The 27,891-nt window shown below is 63.9% G+C and overlaps 1 protein-coding gene across 1 annotated transcript; it reads right to left on the bottom strand.

Annotated features, from left to right (window-relative positions):
• Nucleotides 1–27,525, bottom strand: NOTCH3 (notch receptor 3). The gene is made up of 32 exons (XM_049788406.1): nucleotides 27,414–27,525; nucleotides 25,506–25,587; nucleotides 22,143–22,285; nucleotides 21,721–22,059; nucleotides 21,195–21,317; nucleotides 20,871–21,104; nucleotides 18,463–18,618; nucleotides 18,185–18,370; nucleotides 17,445–17,558; nucleotides 17,174–17,287; nucleotides 16,275–16,508; nucleotides 16,058–16,168; nucleotides 14,444–14,633; nucleotides 14,170–14,321; nucleotides 13,434–13,589; nucleotides 11,790–12,015; nucleotides 11,145–11,346; nucleotides 10,816–10,969; nucleotides 10,403–10,587; nucleotides 9,958–10,090; nucleotides 9,618–9,875; nucleotides 9,408–9,532; nucleotides 8,494–9,074; nucleotides 6,612–6,944; nucleotides 5,341–5,495; nucleotides 5,005–5,224; nucleotides 4,795–4,879; nucleotides 4,168–4,330; nucleotides 3,740–4,044; nucleotides 3,265–3,412; nucleotides 2,361–2,458; nucleotides 1–1,047 (listed from the first exon to the last, which is right to left on the bottom strand). The coding sequence occupies exons 1-32, from the start codon at nucleotides 27,523–27,525 to the stop codon at nucleotides 1–3; spliced, it is 6,864 nt and encodes a 2,287-aa protein (XP_049644363.1).
• Between the last annotated feature and the right edge of the window lie 366 nt (nucleotides 27,526–27,891).

Raw genomic sequence — 27,891 nt, 5'->3', positions numbered from 1 at the left:
TCAGGCCAGCACCTGCCGCTTTGGGGTGGCCTCCGCCTGGGGCCCCAGCTGGGTGTGGGCCTGAGGGAGGGAGGCTGGCACTGGCAGCGGCAGAGGCTGCGGGGGCAGAGCCCCGGCCGCCGCCTTCGTGGGCCCCGTGGCCCCCGTGGCCGGGCTGGGTGTGGACTCGGCCCAGTCGGAGAGCGACGGCGGGGACGGGCTGGCCCAGTGCTCCGGGGACTCGGGCGAGGGCGTCAGGTAGGGGTGCTCGCTGGGGACCCGCAGGAAGCGGGCCTTGCGGGGGCTGCTGTGGGCCCCGGCCGCGGGGTACTCCTCGCCGGGCCCCGCGGCGGCCAGGTACGGCGGGGGCCGCTCTTGGGGGGACACGGAGGCCCCCGGATTCAGCAGCTGGGGCCCGGGCGCCAGCGGCAGCAGGAAGGAGGGGCCCGGCGGGGCGGGAGGGGGCAGGCGGGTCCAGTCGATGGGCACTGCCACGGGGTTCAGCAGCCCCAGGCTGAGCACGCAGCCCCCCGGAGGCTGGCGCCCCAGGCCCGCCCGCCCCAGGCCCCCCAGCTGGGCCAGGGGCACGGCAGTGGCTGCGTAAGGCCCCTCCAGCGGGAAGCTGCTGGGCGAGGCCGGGGGCCCCCCGAAGGGCCGGGGGGAGTCCAAGGAGTCCACGGGCGACAGCGTGACCGAGCTGTCGGCCAAGGGCCCCGGGCAGGCCAGGGTCAGCTTCTTGCCCCGGCCCCGAGCGCCCGGCGGCCCCAGCCCGGCCTTGCCCGGCGGCCGGCGGCTCTTCTTGCCCCCGGTCGGGGCCGCCTTGAGGCCCGGCATGAAGGCCCCGGGCGGGCAGAGCAGGGACCCCAGGCCGTGTGCTCCTGGGGGGCTGCGCGGCCCGCTGGGCTGGTCCAGCAGGCCCACGATATCCTGGTGCAGCCGCTCCTGCGCCACGTCCCGGGGCAGCCGGTCCAGGTGGTCGGTGATCTCGCGGTTGGCAAAGTGCTCCAGGAGCAGTTGGGCGGCCTCGAAGCTGCCCTCGCGGGCGGCCAGGAACAACGGGGTCTCCTCCTGAGCCAGGACCACAGAAGCCCCGTCACACACACACCCAGGGGTTGAGGGCCAAGGGTCGGAGGTCGGGGTCGGGGGCTGGAAGTCAGGGGTCAGCTAAGAATGCTGAGTGCACTGGGGGCGGTGGCGAGGCCTCCCTGCTTCTCACTCCAATTCCCTGGACTCTCATGCCGTCTTGGAGCAGAGGGTGCTTCTCTGTGACGCCCACCCAGCCAGCCCCACGGCCCAGCCCTGAACGATGGGTCAGTCATGGGCTAGTCCTGGCTTTTAAACCACAGTTGCGGGGCCGGAGAGATAGCACAGTGGTAGGGCATTTGTCGTGCATGCTGCCAAACCGGGTTGGACCCGGGTTCGATCCCTGGCATCCCATATGGTCCCCCGAGCCTGCCAGGAGCGATTTCTCATTGTATAGCCAGGAGTAGTAACCCCTGAGCGCTGCCAGGTGTGACCCAAAAACAAAAACAAAAAAAGAATATTAAGAGTCTAGCCGGGAGTGGGCGTGCGCCTGTACTCCCAGCTACTTGGGAGGCTGAGCCCAGAGGATCGCTTGAGTCCAGGAGTTCTGGGCTGCAGTGCACTATGCCGATCGCGTGTCCGCACTAAGTTCGGCATCAATATGGTGACCCCCCGGGAGCAGGGGACCACCAGGTTGCCCAAGGAGGGGCGAACCGACCCAAGTCGGAAACGGAGCAGGTCAAAGCTCCAGTGCTGATCAGTAGTGGGATCGCGCCTGTGAATAGCCACTGCACTCCAGCCTGGGCAACATAGCGAGACCCTGTCTCTTAAAAAAAAAAAAGAGGGGGCCGGGCGGTGGCGCTAAAGGTAAGGTGCCTGCCTTGCCTGCGCTAGCCTTGGACGGACCGCGGTTCGATCCCCCAGTGTCCCATATGGTCCCCCAAGCCAGGAGCAACTTCTGAGCACATAGCCAGGAGTAACCCCTGAGCGTTACCGGGTGTGGCCCAAAAACCAAAAAAAAAAAAAAAAAAAGAGTCTATCTGGGGTAAAGGAGGTGGAGAAAAAGGCGGAGAGCCAGAGAAGAAGCAGCAAGAAGAAGCCGCTCAGCAGAAGCCATGTGAGAAAAAGCATATGGCGGACAGGGCCTTGGAATAAAAGCAAGCTGACCCCAATGAACTTTGACTGCTTGTGAGTTACTTTGCCGCTACTACCCTTCTTCAGACCCGCCGGTAGAAGGAGCTAGAGGTACCGTGCCAAGGGAGGCCTCACCCAACACGTGGCGATTCACATACATTCACACACACGCAGGCACACTCACCCACGCGGGCCTCTGCACATGACCCCACGGTGATGCTCACCTTGCTGTCCTGCATGTCCTTGTTGGCTCCGTGTTTGAGCAGCACCAAAGTGGCCTCCACGTTGTTCACAGCCGCAGCCCAGTGCAGGGCTGACTTCCCTTGGGGGAGGGAAGGGGCGTGTCAGAGCCTCACCCCTGCAGCCCAGTGCACCACTATTTCCCTGCCTCGCCCCTGCATAGCAGACTCCAGGGGGACTCGGTTCTACAAGGGTCAGCATGCAGGGGTGGGAATGCCCATCCTAGGGAGACCGGGCACACACCCCTGCAGGCATATGAAGACTCTTCGGGGTGCTACGTGTTTGTTTTGGGGGCCACACCCGGGGTGCTCAGGGGTTACTCCTGCCTGTGAGCTCAGGAATCACTCCTGGTAGTCCTTGGGGGACCCTATGGGATGCTGGGATTCAAACCTGGGTCATCCGCGTCAAGGCCAGTGCTACCTCTCTGCAAGGCCGGTGCCATCTCTCTGGCCCCCACCCATCATTCTTTCCTGGAGGCTCCCAAGGGATGCTCAGGAGGTCCAGGTCTGAGTGATCCTCGACCAAGCAGGTGGGTGGCTCAGAGCAGCACCCAAGGGTATGGGCTGTGAGATGTGTGGGCACCAGAACGTGACACTGTGGGGCCTGTAGGGTCCCAGGATATGGCACTGTGGGGCCTTCGGGGCCCAAGGTCTGCAGTTCCAGCACTACCTGGCATTGCTGGAGACCTCAGGCTGGCTGGAAATCAGCCCCACATTGGCACAGGCTAGTTCTGTCTCCTCCTACCCCAACACATGGTTGCCCAGTGAGCAGTGCTGGGCCCCTCAAAGTGCTACGGACATGGAGGGCATGCCCGTGCCCAGAGAGTCCTTTTCTCCTGGGTGGGCATTTCATGGCGGCCCTGGGTCCCAATCCTCCCCCATAGCCTACCGAGCTCGTCCACAGCATTGACGTCGGCGTGGCTGGCGATGAGCTCCTCCACCATGCCCTCCACTGCCAGGCGGGCTGCCAGGATGAGGGCCGTGGAGCCATCAGCCATCCTTGCGTCCAGGTCGGTGGAGCGGTTCCGGATGAGGATCTGGGGGCAGAGCAAGGGGCTCATGGCAGACTGTCCCCGAGTCCCCGAGGCTAGATCCTGCCTCAGAAGACCCCCAGTCTCTGTTTTACTTTTGGTTTTGGGCCACACCCAGCAGTGCTCAGGGGTTATTCCTGGCTCTGCACTCAGAAATTGCTGCTGGCAGGCTTGGGGGACCATCTGGGATGCTGGGAATTGAACCCAGATTCGTCCCAGGTCAGCCATGTGCAAGGCAAGTGCCCTATCACTGTGCTTATATAGCTCTGCCCCCCAGTCTCATCTCCCTGAGGGGAAACAGCAGGACACCCAAACCTGGGCTGGGGGACCCACCTGGAAGACACCCTGGGCATCGGCGGTGACGGCCGTGTGCAGGGGCGTCCGGCCCGAGTGGTCTTGGGCGTTGGTGTCCGCCCCGGCATCCAGCAGACGCTTGGCCGCGTCAGCCCGGGCATAGCGGGCAGCCAGGTGCAGCGCAGTCTCACCCGTGCGGTCGGTCCTGGCCCCGAGCTGCGCCCCCTGGCATATGAGGTCGGAGATGATGCTGACGGGCATGTCCTCCGTCTCATCCTCCTCGGCGGGCGCCGGATCCAGTGCTCCCCCGCAGAAGGATGCCAGCATGAGCGGCGTGAAGCCGTCTGTGGGGAGGGTCACAGAGAGCCTTGCAGCCTGCTCATCGACACTTATAGGATGGGTGCGGCCTAGACAGAGCCCCCATCCTTCAGCGCACCCTTCCCACACGGAAAGGGCCCATGGCTGACCTGGCCCGCGCACGTTCACGTCCATGCCACCAGCCTCCACGTCTCCCTGGGGCGGAGTCAGGGCCATGGAGGGTGTCACGCGGATGTCGGCGGCTGCCAGGTGGTGCTGAGTCCACTGGCGACAGTCCACTGCGTCTTCGGCCCTGACATCGGGCTCTTCCACCTGGAGGCGCGTGGACACGATGGTGCTCAGTGGGGCGAGTGGCACCGTGTGCTCCCGGTTCTTCCTGCCTGTACTCCGAACACCCAGGGGCACCCGGGCCTGCTCAGCCGACATGCAAGGCCACAGCTGAAGCTCTTCCCTCAGGGGTCATATTTGGGGGTGGCAACACTTGAAGGAACAAGGTGGCTCAACACCCCCTTTGCAGAAGGAGCAGGCTTGAGAGGCAGCAGAGGCTTCCCAAAAACCAACCCTGCGGCTGTGAAGGACCCAAGTCTGCAGCCCTGGGAGTGGGGTGACAGGGTATCTGTGGGAGACAGAAGGGAGTGGGGTGCCTGGGACCAGCCAGGCTGGGAGCAGGCAGACAATGTAGGGGGCTTGGGAAGAGCCTAGGCTGGCCTGGCTGGCCTGGGTGCAGGGGCAGAGTGGGGTCCATGCCCAGGACCCTGGTGGGCAGGGTGCAGCACCTTGAGTCGCTTGGCTTCAGAGCACTCCGTGTCCATCCAGTCGGTAGCCACGTCCCCCATCAGACTCTCGCCTTTGGCCATGTTCCTGGGGGCAGTGGGAGGAGATTAGGGGACAAGATCATGGGGACCTGGGAAGGGTCAGAGCAGAAGGCCCAGTGAGGGGGTCACAGGACAGGAGGGGCCAGAGGATACTCTGCCCACAGTGCTCACTTCATGCCCAGCGCGTCCTGGCCCACCGGCTCCCGCCGGCCCTTGTGCGTCGCGGAGTCCCGGTGCAGGGCGAAGCCCTCGGGAAACCACAGGGTGCTGTGTTCGCGCTTCCGCCGCGCCACCACCACGCCCAGTGCCAGGACCACCAGCAGGAACACGGCGCTGGCTGCCAGCAGTGGGAGCAGAGGGAAGCCGGGCTCGGGTGGTTCCAGAGGCTCGCCTGGGGACGGGACAGGTGGGGACCTTCAGGAGGGGCCCCATCCAACCCCACCCAGGCCCCCAACTTCCGTGCCCTGTCCCTCGCCCTTTGCCAGCCACGCACCCCGGGACCCTCACCCCGAGCCGCCCGAAGTGGGTATGGGAAGTCCAGGCGCTCCACAGCCGACAGCGCGCCCAGGTAGTCGGCGGCGCTTTGCGCGTCTGGGAAGCAGTGGTCGCTGTCGGGGGTCAGCAGGCACAGCCGGTTGTCGATCTCCAGCATGACCACAGAGCTGCGGGCACAGTGGGGGCAGGAGCTCGCACTACTACTTCTAGCCCAGCCTCTGTCTGTCCCAGGCTGACCGGCCCCCCACTAGACACGCAAAAACTCTGAACCAGAGGGGTCAGAGCGATAGTAAGCATTATGGTAGAGAGTTTGCCTTGCACTCGGCTGACCCGGGACGGACCCAGGTTCAATCCCTGGCATCCCATATAGTCCCCTGAGCTTACCAGGAGCGATTTCTTTCTTTTTTTTGGGGGGGGGCACACCCGGCGGTGCTCAGGGGTTACTCCTGGCTGTCTGCTCAGAAATAGCTCCTGGCAGGCACGGGGGACCATATGGGACACCGGGATTCGAACCAACCACCTTAGGTCCTGGATCAGCTGCTTGCAAGGCAAACACCGCTGTGCTATCTCTCTGGGCCCCAGGAGCAATTTCTGAGTGCAGGGCCAGGAGTAATCCGAGTGCTGCTGGGTGTGGCCCACCACCCCCCAATAAAAAAAAAAAAAAAAGAAAAAAAGAAAAGAAACTCTGAGCCAGAGCCCAGAAAGCTCAGTTCTGCATCCTGGGTTCTACAGTAAGGAGCACTCACCAGATTGGGTTCATATGGGGGGGGTCCCCTGGCCCCTTCCTCTCCCCTCACCCCTGGGGCAGACAGCATCCGCCCAGTGGCAGCATGGCGTCTCAGAGCTTAGGGCTGCGCCTTCCCCAGAGGACTGAACAGCAGGAGGGCACAGGGCCAGAGAGCATGTGGGAATCAGGACACATGCTCCAACCTGGGCTCTCGCCCTGCTCTCACGTCAGCCAAACATGTAGCCCCCGGCCCCGCCATCACTGTGACAGCCCTGAGGGACCCAGTACCACTCCTGAGGCCTCTTCCCAGTCTCACAGGAGAGTGGTAGTTCTCAAACCAGGGAGTGACTTTGCTCCCCAAAAGACTCTCCTCCCCTGATGTTAGAGAATGGCACAAGGAGGAGGAAGGTGCATCCCCAGCACTGCGGAGGGTCCCCAAGCCTGGCCACTGAGGAGGGTGTCCTCTCCTCTCAGGGGGGGGGGGCAGGGGCTGCCCCACTGTGGGGCTGAGACTTAGGGTTGCCAGTAGGACCCCGGGAGATGGGTCTCCACTTACCCGATCACCTCAGGGGCCAGCTCCCGCCGGTTCCGGAGCTCAGGGCCGGGCCCTGGACGGTGGTAGGGGAAGACCATGGCCTGGCCGTTCTCGTCCAGGCGGAAGCGCAGCGAAGTGCGCAGGATGCCGCTAAGCCGCTGCAGGAAGTCAGCGCTCGAACGCAGCAGCTCCTCGGGAGGCACCAGCACCGTCAGCACCAGCACGCCCCGGGCCAGTAGGGCCGGCACCTCGGCCGCGCAGTCCAGCCCGTCCCAGCCGCACTCCTCCGTGTTGCAGCCCTGGTCACAGCGGCCGTCGGCAAAGTGGTCGGCGCAGTACTTCTCGTACACAGGGCTAGGGACACACGAGGGTTGGCAGGGTCAGTGTGGTGGGTCGGGGGTCAGCAGGGTTAGGAGAGGCAGATGAACAGACAGAAGGGTGGACGGCTCGGGAAAGAGGATGTGGGGTGTGGAGGAAGGGCTGAGCCTGCGAAGGGAGAGAGAAACCCAAAGTGGACAGAGGGAGGGCAGGGCGTAGGCAGGAAAGAGGAGGAAAGTGAGACAGACACACTCCAGACACACACATGAAGGAGCAGAAACAGCCTACATCCGGAAACAGCACTGCCAATCAGCGGAGACCTGACAGTCTGATACAAATGGCCAGACAGATGGACATACCAACACATGTGGGTAGGGTAGAAAGAGCTGAGGGGGCTGGAGCAATAGCACAGTGGTAGGGCGTTTGCCTTGCAGGCTACTGACCCAGGGCGGACCCAGGTTTGATGCTCAGCATCCCATAGGGTCCCCTGAGCCTGCCAGGAGAGATTTCTTTTATTTTTGGTTTTTGGGCCACACCCGGCAGTGCTCAGGGGTTACTCCTGGCTGTCTGCTCAGAAATAGGTCCTGGCAGGCACGGGGGACCATATGGGTCACTGGGATTCGAACCAACCACCTTAGGTCCTGGATCAGCTTGCAAGGCAAACGCTGCTGTGCTATCTCTGCAGGACCCAAGAGAGATTTCTGAGTGCAGAGCCAGGAATAACGCCCAAGTGCTGCAGGGTATGACCCATCCCCCAGAAAAAGGCTGAGGGGTAATCAGGTGGAGAGGCGGGTCCGTGGCCCATGGTGGGCCCATGGCATCACATCAGAAAGACGCTGGGAGCAACAGAGGGCTGGGGACGGCGTCACACTAGAAGGGTGAGGGCACAGAGGGCAGAGATTCGTCACACTAGGAGGATTCCCAGATAGGTACACAGACTGGAGACAGACACAAGCCATGATGGGGAAGATACACAGGCAGAGACAGACAGAGGGACTAGCAAGAGATGTGCCAACAGCCAGAGGCCCTGACAGAGGATGCAGATGGACAGAGGGACAGAAGGACGGACAGAAAAGGGGACTGAAACAAGCCATGCTGGGAAGATGCACAGAGACAGACAGAGGGACTAGAGGCACGCCCCATTCGGAGGATGCAGACGGACAGACAGACGTGGGGACAGGCACAAGAGATGCACAGGCAGAGACAGAGGGACCAGAGGCACGCCCCGTTCGGGGGACGCGGACGGACAGAGGGGCGGACGGACGGACAGACAGACGTGGGGACAGGCACAAGAGATGCACAGGCAGAGACAGAGGGACCAGAGGCACGCCCCGTTCGGGGGACGCGGACGGACAGAGGGGCGGACGGACGGACAGACAGACGTGGGGACAGGCACAAGAGATGCACAGGCAGAGACAGAGGGACCAGAGGCACGCCCCGTTCGGGGGACGCGGACGGACAGAGGGGCGGACGGACGGACAGACAGACGTGGGGACAGGCACAAGAGATGCACAGGCAGAGACAGAGGGACCAGAGGCACGCCCCGTTCGGGGGACGCGGACGGACAGGCGGACGGAAGGCTCACTTGCAGGCGCGCTCGCGGCCGCCCGGCCGGCAGTCGAAGTTGTCGTAGAGGCAGGCGGGCGAGCTGCAGGCGGGGTCGCAGCGGCTGTTGTTGAAGAGGCGCCAGCACTGCAGCGCCGAGCACTGGCGCCAGGGGTCGGCCACGCTGAGCGAGCAGTCGCCGCCGTCCCAGCCGCAGGCCGGGCTGTTGCAGTCGCGGTCGCAGCGCCGGTCGCCGCGCCGGGCCTCGCAGGCGGCGCTCGGGCACGGGGGCGGCGGGGCGGCGGCGGCCGGGGCCTCGCAGCGCGGCCCGGCCCAGCCCGGCGCGCAGGAGCAGCGGAAGAAGGGCGCGAGGGCCGCGGGCCGGCAGGAGCCGCCGTGCAGGCAGGGCGCGGCCCGGCAGGCGCTGGCGTTGGCCTCGGCCTCGGCCTCGGCGGCCCCCGGCTCCGGCCAGCCCCGCGGGCCCCGGCAGGCCGGCGCGGACGACCCCGGCGGGCAGGCGCAGCGCGGCCCGCGCGCCGTCTGCTGGCACCGGGCGCCCGCCGGGCACTGCAGCTCCGGGCAGGAGCGGGCCGCGCGCTCGCACAGGGCGCCCCAGAACGGCTGCGGGGAGACAGAGGCGGCGGCGTGGCCGGGACTGCGCCCCAGTCCGGGCCCTCTCCTTTCTGGCTTTCGGGCCTGGGCCACGCACCCCCGCCCGGCTGCGCTCAGAAATCGCCCCTGGCAGGCTCGGGCACCAGTGGGGTGCAGGCGATCGCCGTGTGCCGGGCAAAGGCACACCCTGCCGCTCACTATCCCGCCGCTCCCGGCCCAGCACAGCCTCAGCACCGTCTCGCCCACCCCGTGGAAACCGTCCTTGTCCCCAGCGGCCTGGACGACTCGGGCGCCTCTCGACTCCCAGCCTCTCCCGCCCCGACCAGCCGCCCCCAGTCCTACCGGGACACAGAGGCAGCTGAAGGGCAGGGCACCCGCGGCGCTGGGGCCCGTGCTGGGCCGACACTGGCCTCCATGCAGACACGGCTGGGACGCGCAGGGACTCAGTGCGCTCTGGCAGCGGTGACCTGGTGCGGGTGCGCCAGGTCAGCGGGGGGCCAGGCACGGGACTGGGGAGGGTCCCCGCCCGGCCCTCACCCCACGCACACTCACCCGTGAAGCCAGCCTTGCACAGGCAGCGGAAGCCGCCGCCAGGGCCCAGCAGGCAGTCCCGCGTGTGGGCCGGGTGGCACGCTCCCGCCCGGCACTCGTTGATGTCGGCCTCGCAGCGCCAGCCCGTGTACCCCGGGGGGCAGCTGCAGCGGAAGCCGCCCACCAGGTCCACGCATGTGCCATTGTGCAGGCACCGCGGACCCGCGTCCACGGGCGGCCCCGGGCCACAGTCATCCTCGTTGATCTCACACAGCACTCCTGAGGCCGGGAGGGGGACACGGTCAGGAGGGGCTGAGGGAACCAGCCGCCCAGCCTCCCCACCCGGTCCCGGCGTTCTCACCCTGGGTCCCAGGGGGACACGAGCAGAGGTAGCGGGCCGCCAGGTCAATGCAGACGCCGCCGTGCTGGCAAGGCCGGGATGCGCAGTCGTCTACATCGATTTCACAGTGCTCGCCTGTGTAGCCCGGGGGACACTGCAGGGCGAGAGGGAACCACTCAGGCCGGCTGCAGAGACGTGGCACATTGCACACACCAGAGCCCAGCCCAGGTCGCACTCAAGCCCCGGACAGACTGGGAAGGCCACCCAGGAAGCCACCAAGGGCAGTGGCTCATGAATGAGACAAGCAGGGACACCCCCCCCCCAGTGACCCTTTGTAAGAGGGAGTCAGGTCAAAAGTCCCACAGCGGGGAGAGTGTTGGCCCCAAAACAAACAAACAACAAACAAAGTCACACACATCCCCAAAATGCAGGAACATGTGTTCCCCAGATATCTGGTGCCCCTTACCTCACACACGTAGTCTCCCAGGTAGTTGCGGCAGGTGCCCCCGTGCTGGCAGGGCTGGGCCGCACAGTGGTCCACCTCCTGCTCGCAGTGGCTGCCTGTCCGGCCAGGGCTGCACACGCAGTAGTGGGATCTGTCCTTGTCCACGCACTGACCACCCGCCTGGCAGAGCTGCTCCAGCCGAAGCCCTGACAGACCAGAGGATCAGACACACACGTGTCACACACACACAAGTGCACGGCGGCTCAGCTGAACATAACGGATGTGGGGCCGACCACACCTATCCTGGCCTTGGTCAGCTGGGGTCACACACATGCCCACACACGCCACCATACACCCATTGGTCCCACATGATGGGGTTCACCTGCCTTCTCACCCACCCACCCACCCACCTACTGCACCCTGGGCGCCCTCACCACTCTGGGCTGCCGCCTCCCTGCAGGGCAGACTCTGAACATCACACAGGCGGCCGCTCCACCCTGCGGCACACAGGCAGTAGAAGGAGACCCCAGAGCGAACGCAGCGACCCCCATTCCGGCATGGCCTGCGGCTGCACCAGTCCATGGGTGTCTGGGGGAGAAACCAGCCAGGTGCCAGGGACCCTTTAGAAACACCACCCAGGAGAGGCCCACCCTTCTCCCACCTTCCCCACTACCTGGCCGACCCCCCCACCCAGTATCCCACACCGCGGTGTCCTGGGAACCTCCCTCGGCCTCTTCCCCAGGCCCCTGGTGACGCTGCCCACCTGGCACTGGGTGCCCTCGAAGCCCTCAGGGCAGGTGCAACGGAAGCCTGGGTGCAGCGCCGTACAGACACCCCCATGCAGGCAGGGCCGGGAGAGGCACGGGTCGGCCTCGTGTTGGCAGTGTAGCCCAGAGTAGCCGGGCCGGCACAGGCAGCTGAAGGAGTCCACGCGGTCCACGCACGTCCCACCATTGAAACAGGAGCTGCGGGAGAGGGAGGTCAGGCCCCACCTCTGGGACCCCACTCAGACTCCACCCAGGTCACGGCTCCACCACCACCAAGCTCCTCCCACACCAGCACCGAGGCTCCGCCCATCATCAGGCCCCTCCCACACTCGGCTGTGGCCCTGCCCCTCATAGGACCTACCTGTTGTGGCATTGCCCAAATGGTACCGGCCTACACCATGGCAGAGCTCAGGCCATGCTCTGATCCCACCCTCCCTGCCAACTCCAGGCCTTCTACTGCCCACCCAGTGAACTCACTCTAACCAGCCCTTCTCAGCCCTACCCAACCCTGACCCTCACCTCCAGGTCATGGACCACTCAGGTGGGAGCCAGTGGGGACCTCACCTAGCCTGAGCTCCCCCAGTCCTAAACACCGAGTGCAAAGGTGGGTGCCAGGCCCCCCCCATGCCAGCAACCCATACCTGGGGCTGCAGTCGGGCATATCCTGCTCACAGCGGAAACCCCCGAAGCCTGGGGGACACGTGCAGGTGAAAGAGGCCACATGGTCCGTGCAGGTGCCGGGGCCGCAGGGACTGCTCAGACACTCGTCCACGTCCTGAGCACAGCGGGGGCCGGTGAAGCCAGGGGCACAGGAGCAGGAGAAGGAGCCCAGGGTGGCATGGCAGGAGCCCCCGTTCAGGCAAGGGTCTGTGCGGCAGAAGAACCCGGTCACTCATCAGCCCTCTCCCTGCCGCTCCCAATGATGTCCCCTCTGGGAGAGCTCAGGGGGAACCTCGTTATGTGGAAGGTCCCCCAACGTCCCCCGAGGGATGCAGCAGAGGCCAATGACCATGGCTATGGAGGGCATGTGGCTGTCTAGGGGAGGGTCACTGTCAGGGTAATTCTGGATCTCAGGATTTGAAGACTCAGTAATGAAAGAATGTTGGAGGGGCGGAGCAATTGCACAGCGGGGAGAGCGTTTGCCTTGCACGTGGCCCTCCCAGGTTGGATTCCCAGCATCCCATAAGGTCCCTCGAACCTGCCAGGAGTAATTTCTTTTTTTTTGCTTTTGTGTCACACCCGGTAGTGCTCAGGGGTTATTCCTGGCTCGATGCTCAGAAATCGCTCCTGGCAGGCTCGAGGGACCATATGGGATGCCCGGCTTCGAACCACTGTCCTTCTGCATGAAAGGCAAATGCCTTACTCAGGGGTCTCAAACTCGTGAAATTTGGTCCTACAAGGAAAACCCAGGTCTGGTCTCCAGCACCACAAAGGGCCCCTGGAGCCCCATCAGGCGTGATGCCTGAGCATGGAGACAAGAGTGAGCCCTAAGCACTGCTAATATGTCCCCAAATGCCAAAATCACAATAAAACAAATATAAAGAAAGCTGGGGCTCAAGTCTCATGGAACAGCGCCAGGTCCAATCCCCATCACGAAAGCCCCAGAGCGGCATCAGGGTGGCCAAAGAGGCCCAGAGCACTCTGGGGGAGTGGGTGGTGCTGGTGCACCGTCAGGCCTTAGCCCTGACCACTGCCCTGCTGATCAAGGACCCAGTGGGCACCTTTAGGGGCTGCTCTCCCCGAAACACCTCCAAATCTTATATGGAGCAAACATATAAACTGTTCATCGTTTTCTTTTTTGGGAGGGGAGCATACCTGGAAGCACTCAGAGGTTAGTCCTGGCTCTGCACACAGAAATCACTCCTGCCAGGCTCGGGGGACCATATGGGATGCCAAGGGATTGAACCCAGGTTTGTCCTGGGTGGCTGCGTGCAAGGCAAACGCCCTACCGCTGTGCTATTGCTCAGGTGTTCATCGTTTTCAACCTTGGTTAATGTATTGTAAGTGTGCACGAGGGGTGGGGGTGGGAGCCACTCCCAGGGGTGTTCAGGGGCTTCCTGGCCTGTGCTCAGGAGCAGCCCTTGCTGGGCACCCATGAGAGGTGCCCCACCCAGCACCTTAGCAGAGTGCCACCAAGTCTGGTCCTGGGAGCTGCAAACACCTTCAGCCTGATCCCTACTGGCCACGTGGCCCCACCCCCTGCACCCCACTTTCCAGGGCTGACTACGAGGCCTTGAGGAGGCGGGGCCGCAGCCAGGGGCGCCCTCCCCCTGCCGGACACTCACTGGGCTCACAGCTGCCACCGTCCGGGCTGCAGAAGGGGCCATGGAAGCCGCTGTCGCAGGTGCAGCTGAAACTTCCCATCACGTTGGTGCAGGTGCCGTGGGCACCGCAGGGTGAGAGCCCCGCACATTCATCCACGTCCTGCTGGCATCTCGTGCCTGGGAGGGCAGAGGGCACCCAAGGTTTGTGGTGACGGAGCAGGAGCTTCTGCTGGGAAAAGCGTCCTGGACGCCCCCATAATGGAGTCCCAACTGCCCCGGCTCCGGGCCCTCGCTCCTGCCCATGTCTGCCCACAGCAGAGGGGCCAACTGGCAGGGGCGACTCACAGCCCAGTGCTCGTAGAGCTACAGGGAAAGTGAAGCTGGGCAGACTCATGGCCCAGTGCTCATAGGGCTTTGGGGAGGGTGAGGAAAGACTCATAACGCAGTGCTCACAAGGCTTTGGAGAGCAGCAAGGACTAACAACCTAGTGCTCATAGGGCTTGGGAGTGACGAGGATAGAATCATTGCCCAGTACTCATAGAACTATGGAGATTGAGAGGGAGGCTCACAGGACTCACAGTCCAGTGCTCACAGGGCTTTGGGGAAGGTGAAGGACTGTCCACAGTGGAATTGGTGGTGGCAGGATCCTGGCTGGGCTTCAGGGTTACTCCTCCCTGTCCCACCACCTCTGGGGCCCCGCATACCCCCCAGGCTCCCGGGAGGGGGTGAGCACAGGAGCAAGGCAGGGGACACACACCTTGAAGCCCTGGGGGGCAGGTGCAGTGGAAGCGTGAGCCCTCGCTGCTGCAGGTGCTGCCCGCCTGGCAGGGCTGAGACGCGCAGGCATCCCCGAGGACGGGCTTGCTGCACCGGGGCCCCGTCCAGCCGGGCTCGCACACACAGCGGAACCTGGGGGCATTGGGGAGCGGGGAGACCGTCAGGGCATGTGGGAGCAGTCGGGGCTTGGGGTGGAGACGAGGCCAGGGGGCTTAGAGGATGTGGGGACTTGGGCACGTGGCTGGGGGCCTCACCCTCCGGGGCTGTCGTGGCAGGCTCCATGGCTGCAGGGCTCCTGAGCACAGGCGTGGTCCGGGGGAAGGCAGAGGGGTGGCAGGAAGCCAGGGGGACAGAGGCAGTGGAAGCCGTTGTCACCGTCCACGCAAGAGCCCTCCCCACACGGGCTAGACGCACACTCGTTGATCTCCACATTGCACAGTGGCCCTGCAGGGAGTGGGAGACCCTTGCTCAGATGCTGGACAGAGGCATCTGGCTACCTCCCCCAAAGCAAGGCCATCTTGTCTGGGGCAAACACAGAACCCTCAACCCGAGGGGCTGGAGCGATAACACAGCAGTAGGGCGTTTGCCTTGCATGTGGTCGATCCAGGACAGACCCAGGTTTGATTCCCGGCATCCCATATGGTCCCCCGAGCCTGCCAGAAGCCATTTCTGAGCACAGAGCCAGGAGTAAACCCTGAGCACCTCCAGATGTGGTCCAAAAAAAAAAAAAAAAAAAGATTATTTCTTCTTCTTCTTCTTTTTTTTTGGTTTTTGGGTCACACCCGGCGGTGCTCAGGGGTTACTCCTGGCTGTCTGCTCAGAAATAGCTCCTGGCAGGCACGGGGGACCATATGGGACACTGAGATTCGAACCAACCACCTTTGGTCCTGGATCGGCTGCTTGCAAGGCAAACACCTCTGTGCTATCTCTCTGGGACCAGATTATTTCTTCTTTTGGTGCCAGATGCATTGGTGGGGAAATAAATAAGGACAGAACTAAATATCCAAGCTAAAGTCAATGATAATAGAATCAAGGGACTTTAACCATCGAAACTCAAGAGGACTGTTACACTGGCAGGCCAGGGAGCAAAGGGTGATGAAATGAGATGCACTCTGGAGCCACTGGTGGAGAGGCAGTGACACTGGTGGTGGGAAGGGCCCTGACTCACTGTATATCTCAAATTCTGCTATAAAGGATGCTGTTGATCACAATTGCTTCTTTTTTTAACTTTATTTACTTATTTATTTATTTATAGGATTTTAGGTCACACTCAGCGGCGCTCAGGGATTACTCCTGGCTCTACCCTCAGAAATCACTCCTGGCAGGCTCGGGGGACCAGATGGGATGCCGGGATTTGAACCACTGTCTGTCCTGTATCAGCTGCGTGCAAGGAAAATGCCCTACTGCTATATAATCGCTCCAACCCCTGACTACAATGGTTTCAATAAAGCAAAATTAAAGAAAAAGAAGAGAACCCTCATCCCAGCTTGCGGGACCCTTGCTGGGACACTCCTGCTACTGCCCAATCCAAGCACCAACTGGTACCAGGCGAGCAAGCACAGGTACCAGGCTGGTGTGCACAGTGTGGCTGGGCAAGTTTGTGGGGGGAACAGTGATGTCTGGCCAGGAAGGGTGAGATCTGGGGATTACCTTTAGAGACCCCTTTAGGGATGGGAGAGAGAGAACAGTGAGAAAGACTCAAAGCACTTGCAGGTCCCAATACCACGAGGGTCCCCCGAGTCCCACCAGGAACAATCCCTGAGCACAGAGCCAGGAATCAGCCCTGAGCACCGCCCTGTGTGGTCCAAAAACGTTTTTGGGAAATGAAATAAAAAAAAAGACCCTTTTCCGCAGACCCGCTTGCCCACCTGTGAAGCCGGGCTCGCAGATGCAATCATAACGGCTCACACCGTCCTGGCACACGCCGAAGGCACAGGGGCTGCTGGCGCAGTCATCCAGGTTCACCTCGCAGTTCACCCCTGGCCGGGGAGGGGGTGAGGGGAGTGGGTCACCACGACGGGGGCCTGCCCACGCACCAGCCCGACCCTCTGTGCTTCTCCCGCCTGGAGCCCAGCCCAGCCCCACCTGTGGTGCCCGGAGGACAGCGGCATAAGTACTTGTCCACCAGGTCCAGGCACTTGCCGCCGTGCTGGCAGGGCTGGCTGCGGCACTCGTCCACCTGACTCTCACAGCGCATCCCCGTGTAGCCGGGAGCACAGGCGCACGAGAAGCTGGCGATGCCGTCTACACAGCGCCCGTGGTGGCAGGGGTCGGGTGAGCAGTCGTCCACGTTGAGCTCGCACAGGGCCCCCTCGAAGCCTGCGGGGCGGAGAGTCCTCGGTCAGGCCCGGCTGGCCCAGTCCTGGCTCCCGTCTGGCTCCAGAAGGGCTCGGCTGCCCAGGCTGGCCCCCGAGGCTTCCACAGTTACCACCACCCCAACTCAAACCCTAACTGTTTGGTTTTTGGAGCCAATCCGGGCATGCTCAGGGATCCTGAGGGATCCTGAAGGATTCCCGGCTATGTTTGGAGATCACTCCGTTTGGTCCTAGGAACCAACTGAACCAAGGTCTTAAGGTTTGTCCTGTCGCTCCAGTCCTGCCCTGACTTTGCAGTATTCAACTTCACCCACGACCAGAAAGAGACATTGGGACAGATGGGGTGGGCCACCCCTCCAGTTCTGCACCCAACCCTTAGCACACCCCAAGCTTCTGTCCATCAGGGTCTGCCCTCTGATGTCAGCCTCATTGCTTCTCCAGGCCTCACTGGTCCTTTTTTTCCTGGCCCGCCCCTACAGTGGAAGTTTCTCCAGGCTCCCTTGGTCCTTTCCCCTTTTTTCCTCTCCTCTAGGGAAATTTCTCCAGGCTTCCATTGGTCCTTTTCCCCTGGCCCGCCCCCACAATGGAAGTTTCTCCAGGCTCCCATTGGTCCCTTCTCCCTTCCCCCTAGCCCTCGGCTGGGAAGGCCCACGACCGGACAGCGCTCACCCTCCGCGCAGCGGCATTCGTAGCCATCGGGTTGGTCCACGCACTTGGCGCCGTTGGTGCAGGGGGTGCTGGCACACTCGTCCACGTCCAGCTGGCACATGGCCCCGCTGAAGCCTGGGCGGCACGCAGAGGAGGTCAGGGAGGACTCGCCAGGTCCGAAACCCCAACCAACGCTTTCCCGCGTGGGGCCACACACGGCTCCTGGTTTCTCAGGCTGCTGAGCCCAGCCCCGCCCTCTCGTGCCCTCTCACGCCCTTTGCCATCGCCTCACCAGAGGGGCATTTGCAGCTGAAGCCGTTGACTCTGTCCTTGCAGATGCCACCGTTGACACAGGGGCTGCTCTGGCACTCGTCTGTGTCTACCTCGCAGTAGGTGCCCGTGAACCCTGGCAGGGGGGGAGGAAGAGGGGAGACCCTTAAGGCTGCTGCTCTCCTGGCTGCTACCCGGAGCCAACCGGGGGCTGCAGTCATTGGGCTCTGGCTGTGGCTCCAACTAGCCCCAAGGGTCGCCCCTGGACAACTTGCCCCGTCAGAGCACGCAGAACCCGGGCTCAGAGCACACAAGTACCCCTGTTGGTACACCAGGTCTGCCCAGACCTTGCCTCACAGTCGTCCTCCACATACCCGCTCTGAGCCCCAGGTGCAGACGGATCCAGCCACCCAAAAGTCTGGATTCTAGGGTGGCCCTGCAATGCACCTAGACTGGAGCGCACCGGTGGCCATTCTGATGTCGCACTGTCAACTGCAGCTTCATCCGGGCCTGGACCTCAGGCCCTCTCAAGCCCCGCCCACGCAGCCCTGCTGGCTCTGGCCACGCCCCCAGCAGGCCCCACCCACTCGCACCTGCAGGTTCTCGCTGGTCACGCCCCGTGTCTGTAGGCCCCGCCCCTGGCATAGCCCCACCCACTCACACCTTCGCATCCTCTCTGGCCCCGCCCCTGCTGTTCAGCCCCACCCACTGGCACCTGCAGGCTCTCTCGGCCCCGCCCAGCCGGCCCCACCCCGCACACACCGGCCAGGCAGATGCAGGTGAACTGGCCGATGCGGTCCAGGCAGGTGGCCTGGTTCTGGCAGGGCCCCGAGAGACACTCGTTGATGTCGGTCTCGCAGCGCGGCCCGGTGTAGCCCCGGCCGCACTGGCACAGGAAGGAGCCCTGCGTGTTCATGCAGCGGCCGAGGTGTTCGCAGGGATTGGCACCTGGGGAGGAGGCACGGCCCGTGTGGGTGCGGCTCACAGGGCCCCCCGTCCCATCCCGGCCGGCCTTCCTCCCTCCTGGCAGCGGCCCTCACCGATGGAGCACTCGTCCACGTCCTGGTCGCATGCCCCGCCCGTGAAGCCAGGGGGGCAGGTGCAGATGGCTCGGCCGTTGACGGGGTTCGTGTCGCAGATGGCGTCCTCGTGGCAGGGGTTGCTGACACAGGCATCATCCAGGTGACACAGGAGCCCTAGGAGAGGCAGCAGGCAGACTGGCAGCAACTCTGTCCCACCCACAGGGTCCCGGGGTCCCCACTTGCTTCGTGTCCTGGGAGGGGCTGAGGAGCTGCTTATTTGTTCCATTTGGCGTGGAAACGTAAGGGGGAAATCAACGACAAGAAATCGAGGAGGGGGTCCAACTTGGAGCCTAGCAAACGAGAAGTCTGCATGCTGATTCTGGCTTTTTGTTTGTTTGTTTGGGTTTAGTTTTGGGCCACACCCTGTGACGCTCAGGGATTATTCCTGGCTCTGCACTCAGAAATCAGAAATCGCTCCCACAGGGCAGAGAGATAGCATGGAGGTAAGGCATTTGCCTTGCATGCAGAAGGACAGTGGTTCAAATCCTGGAATTCCACATGGTCTCCCGAGCCTGCCAGGAGCAATTTCTGAGCGTAGAGCCAGTAGTAACCCCTGAGCGCTGCTGGGTATGACCCAAAAAACAAAAAAAAAAAACAAAAAAAAAAAAAGGAAAGGAAGGGGGGCCGGGCAGTGGCGCTAGAGGTAAGGTGCCTGCCTTGCCTGCGCTAGCCTAGGACGGACTGCGGTTCGATCCCCTGGCGTCCTATATGGTCCCCCAAGCCAGGAGCGACTTCTGAGCGCAGAGCCAGGAGTAGTCACTGAGCGTCACCGGGTGTGGGCCAAAAAACAAGGAAGGAAGGAAGGAAGGAAGGAAGGAAGGAAGGAAGGAAGAAAGAAAGAAAGAAAGAAAGAAAGAAAGAAAGAAAGAAAGAAAGAAAGAAAGAAAGAAAGAAAGAAAGAAAGAAAGAAAGAAAGAAAGAAAGAAAGAAAGAAAGAAAGAAAGAAGGAAGGAAGAAATCACTCCTAGCAGGCTTGGGGGACCATATGGGATGCCGGGGATAGAACCAGGATCTGTCCTGGGTAGACAGTATGCAAAGCAAATGCCCTATTGCTGTGTTATCGCACTGGGCCCTGCATGCGGATTATGAATGGAAGTTTTTTTTTTGGGGGGGGATTTTGGGGGGGGGTTTTGGGCCACACCCGGTGACGCTCAGGGGTTACTCCTGGCTATGCGCTCAGAAGTCGCTCCTGGCTTGGGGGACCCTATGGGACGCCGGGGGATAGAACTGCGGTCCGTCCTAGGCTAGCGCAGGCACCTTACCTCTAGCGCCACCGCCCGGCCATGAATGGAAGTTTTATTACTAGTTTGGAGCCCAGGGCGGATGCCCCAGAACCACAGGTCTCCCAAGCACGGCTAGGAGCGGCCCCAAACTCTAAACTCTAAGCCGGGCGACCCCTGAGCACCACCAAGTGCGGGCCAAAAACAAGAATGTTCAACAGACAGAAAAGAGGGTTCATAGAACCGCTGGGAACCAATCACTTGCATTTTTTTTCCTGAACCCCCCTAAAAGTAAGTGAAGACACCCACATGGTTTTTGCTCTATTGGCTGCTGGTGACAGACCCCGTCCCGGACCTCGGCTCCCACAGGACCTGCATCTCCATTTCCAAGTCCACTCACATCCCTCACTCTCCCTCCCCTCCTCTCTTCCTCTCCTCTCCCCACGTCCTCTTTCTTCCTCTGACTCTCTTCCTTTGTGGGGAGCACAGCTAGCATATGGGAATACTAGTAATACTACTAGCACTAGGACTGGTAGGATCCCCAGCTCTGTATTTGGGGAGTACTGAAAGGTACTCCCAGCTCGGTACTCAGGGAGTACAGGAAAGCACTCCCAGCTCAACACTTACTCAGGGAGTACAAGAAGGCACTTCCGGACCGGTACTCAGGGATGCTAAAAGTACTCAACTCAGCACTCAGGGAATACTAGAAAGTCCTCCTAGTTTGGAACTCAGGGAGTACTGGGAAACACTTCCAGCTCAGCACTTACTCAGGGAGTACAAGCAGGTACTAAAAGTATTCCTAAATCAGTACTCGGGAATACTAGAAAGTACTCCTAGCTCGGTACGTGGGGGTACTGGGAAGCGCTCCTACCTCAGTACTCAGGGAGTACTGGAGCTTCCACGTGCACACATGGTCCGTCTCTTGGAGCCTCTTCCAGCCCTTCCTCTTTCTCTTGCCCTCACCCCATCTCATCCCTGCCCCTCTGCTTCTGCCTGTCCTTGCCCTCCCCCCCCCCCCCGCCCCTGTGCACACAGCTTCTGCCCTGTCCTCCCATGGGCTCACACATGCCGTGTTCTGGTCTCAGTGTCGCCACCGGGCTCGCACCCTCTGAAGCTCCTGCTGCCCCGGCCAGGAGAGCCGCTCACCAGTCTTGCCCATGGGACAGGCGCAGTAGAAGGAGGCCACACGGTCGTGGCAGGTGGCCCCGTGGAAGCACACGGCTGTGGCGCAGTCGTCGATGTTCTGGCTGCAGCTCTCGCCCGTCCAGCCGTTGACGCACACGCAGGTGTGGCCGCCCAGCGTGTTGAAGCAGGTGCCCCCGTTGTGGCAGGCGTTGGGCTGCAGCTGACACTCGTCCACGTCCTCCGTGCAGAACTGGCCTGAGGCACACGAAGGGGAAGGGGCCCGTCCAGCCGGTCAGCGGGGGCCCACCCGCGGCCCCCACTCAGGGCCCTGCCACGAGTGCTTACCTGTCCACTCGGGGGGACACTGGCAGTTGTAGGTGTTCACCCCGTCCACACACGTCCCCCCATTGAGGCACTGGTGTCCTGGACAGTCGTCCACGTTCAGCTCACAGTTCTGGCCCTCGAACCCTGCAGTGGGCGTGAGGCCAAGAGTGGTCAGTGCCAGGTGACCCGCCGTTCCCACCTGGAGTCCCACCCCACAGGCCCCGCCGCACCCATGACCACACTCATCGATGGCCCACTCGTGCACGACCACACCCACGGATGGCCGTGCCCATCCGTGGCCACAACCACCACCTGTACGTCACCACCTACCAACGACCCCGTCCACCACAACCACCAGTAGCCCCGCCCCGTACGTCACCGCCTACCAACGGCCCGTCCAATTCACTATCACACCCGACGATGGCCCCGCCCCATATGGCCACACCCAACGATGGCCACACCCTAGGTGTGACCCCACCCACCCACGGTCCTGCCCACCCCCGACCCGGCTTAGTGCATGGCCCGCCCGTCCAGGCCCCATCCTCACCCTGCAGGCAGGTGCAGGCATAGGTGAGCGCGCTGGTCTGGCGGCAGGCGCCCCCGTTCTTGCAGGGCGACAGCGCGCAGGGCGCCGCGGGGCTGTCACACAGAGGCCCAGAGAAGCCCGCGGGACACTGGCAGCGGAACGACCCGGGCGTGTTGAGGCAGGTGCCGCCGTTGTGGCAGGGCGCTGCCCCCCGGCACTCGTCCACGTCGCTGCGGCAGCTGCGGCCCTGGTAGCCGGCCGGGCAGACGCAGAGGAAGCGGTTGTCGGGCCCCAGGGAGCAGCGGGCGCCGTGGGCACAGGGGCTACTGAGGCAGGGGTCAGGCTGGGAGCAGTCGGGGCCTGCAGGGACGGGGTGGGTGAGGCGGGCGTCTGCCTGCCACCACCTGGCATGCCCAGGGCGCCCCTGCCCAGGCCCTCCTTACCTCGGAAGCCCCGGGGGCAGCGGCAGGAGAACCGGGCCACCCCGGCCACCACAGAGCTCTGGCACACGCCCCGGCCGGCACAAGGGCCCGAATGGCAGGGGTCCTCCAGCTGGCAGCGCTCGCCCACCCAGCCTGGCGGACACCTGTGGGCGCAAAGGGCTCAGCGGGGCCCCCCAGGCGGACAGGACCCAACCCCCCCTACACAGGGCACCGTGCTCCCATACACACGCACGCCACACACGCACGCACGCACGCGCGCGCACACACACACACACACACGGCCCTCTGCTCTCCTACACATCCAAGCTCTCTCCCCCTGGACACAGGAGGACGACAGAGTGTGGTCCCAGGGGCCCAGCATGGCTGACAACTGAGGGCCAGGAAGGGTCTCCCACACCTTCCAGCTCCTGCAAAATCTGTGCCCGCAAAATCTCGAAATCTCAAAATCGCATGTCCCGGGCCCATGAATGACCTTATTTGGGAAGAGGCTGTAGACGCAGTTAAATTAATGGATGTCAACATGACATCATCCCCGGCTTTGTGGCAGGTCCCTAAATCCTAAATCCAGCTGAGCAGGCAGTGGAGGGGCGGGGATGGTGGGGGCACATGTAGGAGCAGACAGGGCTGCCCCCCCTCTACTGAGCTGGGAGGGAGCAGCTGGGAGCCCTCTCCACAAAGCCCTGGAGGGAAAGAAGACTGAAACCCTCCCAGTAAGACGCACAACATGTGTGAATGTGTAAGCGTGTGTGTGTGTGTGTGTGTGTGTGTGTGTGTGTGTGTGTGTGTGTGTGTGCATGAGTTTTCTTTTGGGTTTTGGGTCACACCCAGTGGCGCTCAGCAGTTACTCCTGGCAGGCTCTGGGGGACCATAGGAGATGCCAGGAATCAAACCAGGGTCCACCACGTGCAAGGCAAACGCCCTAACCACTGTACTATTGCTCTGGCCTCCACCGTTGCATTTTCACCTTGCAGGGATGATGGAAGGGGGAAGTCCCTGGCTGCATGGGGAAATCGAGGTAGAGAAACAGAACATGCACAATTTCTGGAAGAGAAGGACCTTCTCAGAACACGCACGCAGGACCCAGAAATACAGCCATCTCTGAACAGACCCACAGCCACAGGACAGCGACCCTCTGACTCCTTCAGGTCTGGCCCCCCAGGGGGGCTGAGGATGCACATGCAAGCCCATCAGCGTCCTCTAGATCCAGTAGGTCCTCCAAACCCTCAAGGACCCCTGGAAGTGGGTGTCCCTGCGGGTTGGGGCTTGGGGCTTCGAGGCCCAGGAAGGTGGGGCGGCCCAGGCACCAGGCCGAGGCTTGAAATCCCAGAGGAAAGAAACGCTTGCTCAGCTCCCAGTCAGCCTGCAGCTGCCCCCCCTCGTGGGACAGGTCGGGGTGTCTGTGTGCAGGGAGGGGGTGTCGGGGACGGGCTGCACAGAGGTGGGGGTGCGCGCATGGGCTGTGGGGGGCACAGAGTGTTGGCTGTGCCGTGTTGGGGTGCGCGGGGCTGGGGTCCTGCAGGGAATGCCCTTGCAGGGCAGCGGGTCCCGTTCCGCACAGGCGGGTGTGCGCTCGGCTCGCGTCCTTCTTGGCGCCCCGGGCGGGTTCCCACGCTCCGCACCCCGCGCCCCCTCGCAGTCCCGCCGACCGGTCGGGCTGGTTCCAGCCGCTGCCAAGCCTCGCCTGGCCTCGCCCGCCCCACAGCCTGGGCTCCAGGGGCGGTGGAAGGTGGATGAGGGTGCAGGGATAGAGGGGGGGGGAGAGGCCGGGGACGCGGCCTTGGCACCACGGAGGGTGCAGTGGCACAGGGGACCCCGAAAATTGGGGACCCGCGCGTGTCCCTGAGCTGGCGCGTTTGAAACCGGGTCGGCCCTGGCTGGTGGGTCCCATGTGGGGAGAAGGCACCCGGGCTCCGCGCCCTGCCGGCCCCCTGGGGGTCACCTGCCCCCCAGGTGCTGCGGACCCTGCGGGACGGCCAGGAAGGGGTCCCAGTCTGGGACCCGGCCCGCTCCGCTCCGGCGATCCGGGCTCCGGGAGCCGCGCGCGCCGGTGATTCACCTGCTGGGGGCGGGACAGCCTCGGGCTCATCCACCTGCCGGTCTAGGCTCCAGCGCAGGGGCCGCGCGCCCCGGCGTCCACCGCCCGCCCACCCGCGCCCTCGGCGCCTGGAGCGCAGCACCGTCAGCCCTGGCTCCAGAACCCCCGGGGTCACTGCCCCGCGACCCACCCCTCGTCAGCCTTCCTCTCTGGCATCCAGGCCCACCCCAAGGCACCCCCACCCCGCATTCCTTAACCCCTGGGTCCTTAATCCTTCATCGGCCACTTCGAGTCTGGGAAAGCATCCCACTTCACAGAGCCAGTGGGGCACAGAGGGGACGCCCAGGAACGCCAGTGCGGAAGGCCTGGCCCAGCCTTGCAGGCGGGCCACTCGGTTTGGCACCACCGTTGGGTCCCAGCAAGCCCCAGCAGGCCGGAGCCCTGAGCACAGAGCCAGGAGTCAGTCCTGAGCACCGCTGGGCGTGGCACAAAACTTTCAAAAACAGAAGAGCCAGAGAGATAGCACAGAGGTAGGGCGTTTGCCTTGCATGTGGCCGATCCGGGACGGACCCGGGTTCGATTCCCAGCATCCCAATGGTCGGTCCCCTGAGCCTGCCAGGAGTGACTTTGAGAGCAGAGCCAGGAGTAACCCCTGGGTAACTGGTAACTGGGTAGCCAGGAGTAACACCAGCAGCCCCAGGTGACACGGGAGAACCTGGCAGCGGATCTCTTGTGCCTCCCCAAGCAGTGGGGTGTGGAGGCTGCAGAGGGTTCCACCCCCCCTCCCCCTAGGATCACTCACTCTTGAGCCCCGAGGTGCTGCCTGAGCTGACGCTCCTGTACCAGGAACTGGATTCTGAAACCTCGGAGAAACTGGCCTCGGGACCCACGTTCCAGACCTCACCTCGAGGTTTTAAGAGGGGCCAGAGCCTTGGCTCAGGGTTAGGCACTCGCCTTGCACACATCGGCTCTGAACACCGCCAGTGTTAGGTCTCCAAACAAACCAAACCAACGAAACCAAAGATTTCTGAGAGCTGAAGGCCCCCGAGTCCAGAACACGAGGGGCACTTTGAACTGAGGAGGGTCACTCAGGAGCCCCATCTTGACAGGAAAGAAGGTGGCCTCAGCCTGAGGTGGCATCCATGGTGGACACACACACATGGGCATCCATAGTGGAATGGTTGGGCAGGACAGACCTTCCCTCCCTCCCCAGCTCTCATTCTCTCTCTGTCTCCTCTCTGACTCTCTCACAGGTCATCCAGAGTGGACGGGGAGAGGCAGGCTGCACAGAGCCACCACCCATGGCCCCTGCTGGCACCAGCACTCACAAGCAGGCAGCCTCCCTCGAGGGCAACTGGGTGCAGCGACCTCCGTTGGCACAAGGGCTTCCATCCAGGCAAGGGGGGGCGGCTGTGGGGGCACAGGAGGGGGGAAGGGACTCAGGAGGGCACCCAGGAGGAAGGTGGCAGGAGAGGAGCCGGAGCCCCTTATCCGTCCCTCTCACACCCCCCCACAACAGCTGCAGGGGTTGGGGGCGTCTCTGCGGGAGCTGGGTGCCAGGCCACGGTTCCCACGGCCCCGCCTGGCCCAGCTGTTGGGTTGCAGCTGTCCCTGCCAGCCTAAAGCCTGGGAACTCATGGCAGGGGTGGACGGGGTGTGTGTGTGTGAGGGGGGACACACTCTCGCCAGATGTGAGGGCTCAGCGCTGCTGCCCGCGGGGTGCTGAGGCCGGAAGCGAGGAAGCATGTCCGGGGGATGCCTATGGCTGTGCGCCAGGCCTGGGGCAGGAGCGGGAGGCCCTGAGGAGGGGTCTGCATCTGTTGGGGGGTGTACAGAGCGGCCAGGGCAGTTCCCCACACCTGGCTGGCACTGGGTGGTGCAGGCTCAGGCATGCGCTGAAGGAAGGGGCGGCTGGCACAGGTCTGGGCTGTCCCGTCCCATCCGGCCTCACACTTTCCCAGTTCCCAGAGAGCCGCATCCTTCCCGGGCTATGGTGCCCAGCGGCTCACGGGCAGCGTGGGAGCAAAAGGAGAGACCTAGGGGACAGACCCGGACCTCGCACCCGGGCAGAGGGTGCCGGATTGGACACTAGGCTTGCCACGGTCCTGTCCCCAAGGCAGGCTGATGGCCCACCATCTGTGCCCAGTGCTCTCTCCTGTCCTGATGTTTGGACGGGGGCGGGGGACGGTACCCACAAGGTACCTCCAAGGACATCTTTGTGCAGATAACACTTTGCACAGGCGTCTGCGTGTTCGAGTGTCTCTGTGGCCGCAGGCTGTCTTCGCCCCGCGAACACGTGCGTCCCAGTGTGGCGCTCTCCACGTGCGCGACCCATCAAGCCCCAGGCCTGTGTGTGTGTCTGTGTCTGTGTGTGTGGGTGGGTGGGTGCGCGCGCGCCTGCGTCCTTGGAGACGCGGCGCACGGAGCAGTGTCCCTTCCCATGACAGAAGGCGAGCATGAGCGCGTGGTGGCGGCTGCAGCTAACTAACTGCTCGAGGCCTCTCCATCCAGCTCCGGCTCGCTCCGGGCATCGCAGACCCGGGCTGCCCGGTCCGGCCTGGGAGGGGCGTTCCGGGGGGCCTCCCCCTGGCTGAGCCCCGCCAGCGGCGCTCAGCGGCGTCGCGGGACCCCAGGGCGGTGCCTGGGTCGGCGGCCAAGGCCCGGGCGGGCGTGCGCCCCCGCGACGGGCCAGTGCCCCGCCGGCCCGGCCCGCTTTGTCTGGCGAGGAGAGCGCGAGGCCTGCCTGGGGGAGGGGGCGTCTAGACGGCGTGGCCATTGTCCCGGCCCGGAGGGGCGGGAGGGGGCGGGCCGGCGCCGGGCCGGGCCGGGGCGCAGGGGCCCGGGGTGGGCGCGCACGGGCAGGGCCCCTCGCCCCCGTCGCCGTCCTGGGGCGGGGAAGGGGCGCGGGCTCCGCTCCGGCTCCGGCTCCGGCTCTTGCGGCGCGCCGGCCTGGGAAGTTTTCGGGAGTTGGGGCTCGGAGTTGGGGCTCGCCGCGCTCTCGGCGCCCCCGCCCGCCCGCCCGGCCTCGACGCGCCGGGACCCCCGATCGGGGCTCCGGCTCGCCCTGCCCGCGCCCGGGACAGCACCGCGGGCGACCCAGAGCGGTGCGCGGCGCTCCGGGGCCTGGGCGCCCGGCCAGGGCGATCTAGGGCCAGCCCGCCCCCGAGATGCCCGGGCCCCCCGCACCCGGGTGCGCCCTGGGGTCCCCGGCGCCCGCCCCGCGCGGACACGCTCACCTGCAGCCCCCGGCCCCGGCCCCGCCAGCGACAGCGGCAGCAGCAGCAGCGGCAGCAGCGCGGCGCGCACGGACGGCGGCGGGCGGCGGAGGCCCCGGGCCCCCGGCCCCATGGCGGCCGCGCGCGACCCTCTGCGCCGCCGCCTCCCGCCCGGCTCGGGCGCGTCCCGGGCCAGCCTGCGCGCCGCCAACTTCGCCCCGAGCGGCCGCACCGCTGGACACGCCCCGCGCCGGCGGACACGCCCCCGCGGTGGACACGCCCCGCGTCGCCCGGCCTCTCCGCCTCCCGCGCAGCGACCAGCACCCCAGCCTGGGACCTGCCTTCCCCTCCCCAGTCCGTGCGCGCCCAGACACTGGACCTAGGCAGGCGGGTCCTTTCCCCCTCCTCGCCCCTGGTCCTCGTCGGGGTCCCCACGGGCTGCAAACTTGGTCCGGGTGCCAGACTGGAGGGACCGGCCCGAGCTTTGGAGACAGGCTCG

This window comes from Suncus etruscus, chromosome 15 (genome assembly GCF_024139225.1).
Source record: "Suncus etruscus isolate mSunEtr1 chromosome 15, mSunEtr1.pri.cur, whole genome shotgun sequence".
NCBI classification, from domain to species: domain Eukaryota; kingdom Metazoa; phylum Chordata; class Mammalia; order Eulipotyphla; family Soricidae; genus Suncus; species Suncus etruscus.
The sequence above is the reverse complement of the archived record's forward strand: the minus strand, read 5'-3'. Positions and strand labels throughout refer to the sequence as shown.

Bases quoted from the DNA above. Each gene is read 5' to 3' on its own strand.
- NOTCH3 (XM_049788406.1), bottom strand. From the start codon at position 27,525: ATGGGGCCGGGGGCCCGGGGCCTCCGCCGCCCGCCGCCGTCCGTGCGC. The intron at 17,288-17,444 runs GTGAGGCGATGG...CGTGCCGCCCAG, and splicing joins CAGCTGCAAATGCCCCTCTG to GCTTCAGCGGGGCCATGTGC. The intron at 12,016-13,433 runs GTGAGTGTCCGG...TCTGCCGCACAG, and splicing joins CGGTGGCAGCTGTGAGCCCA to ACCCTTGCCTGAACGGGGGC.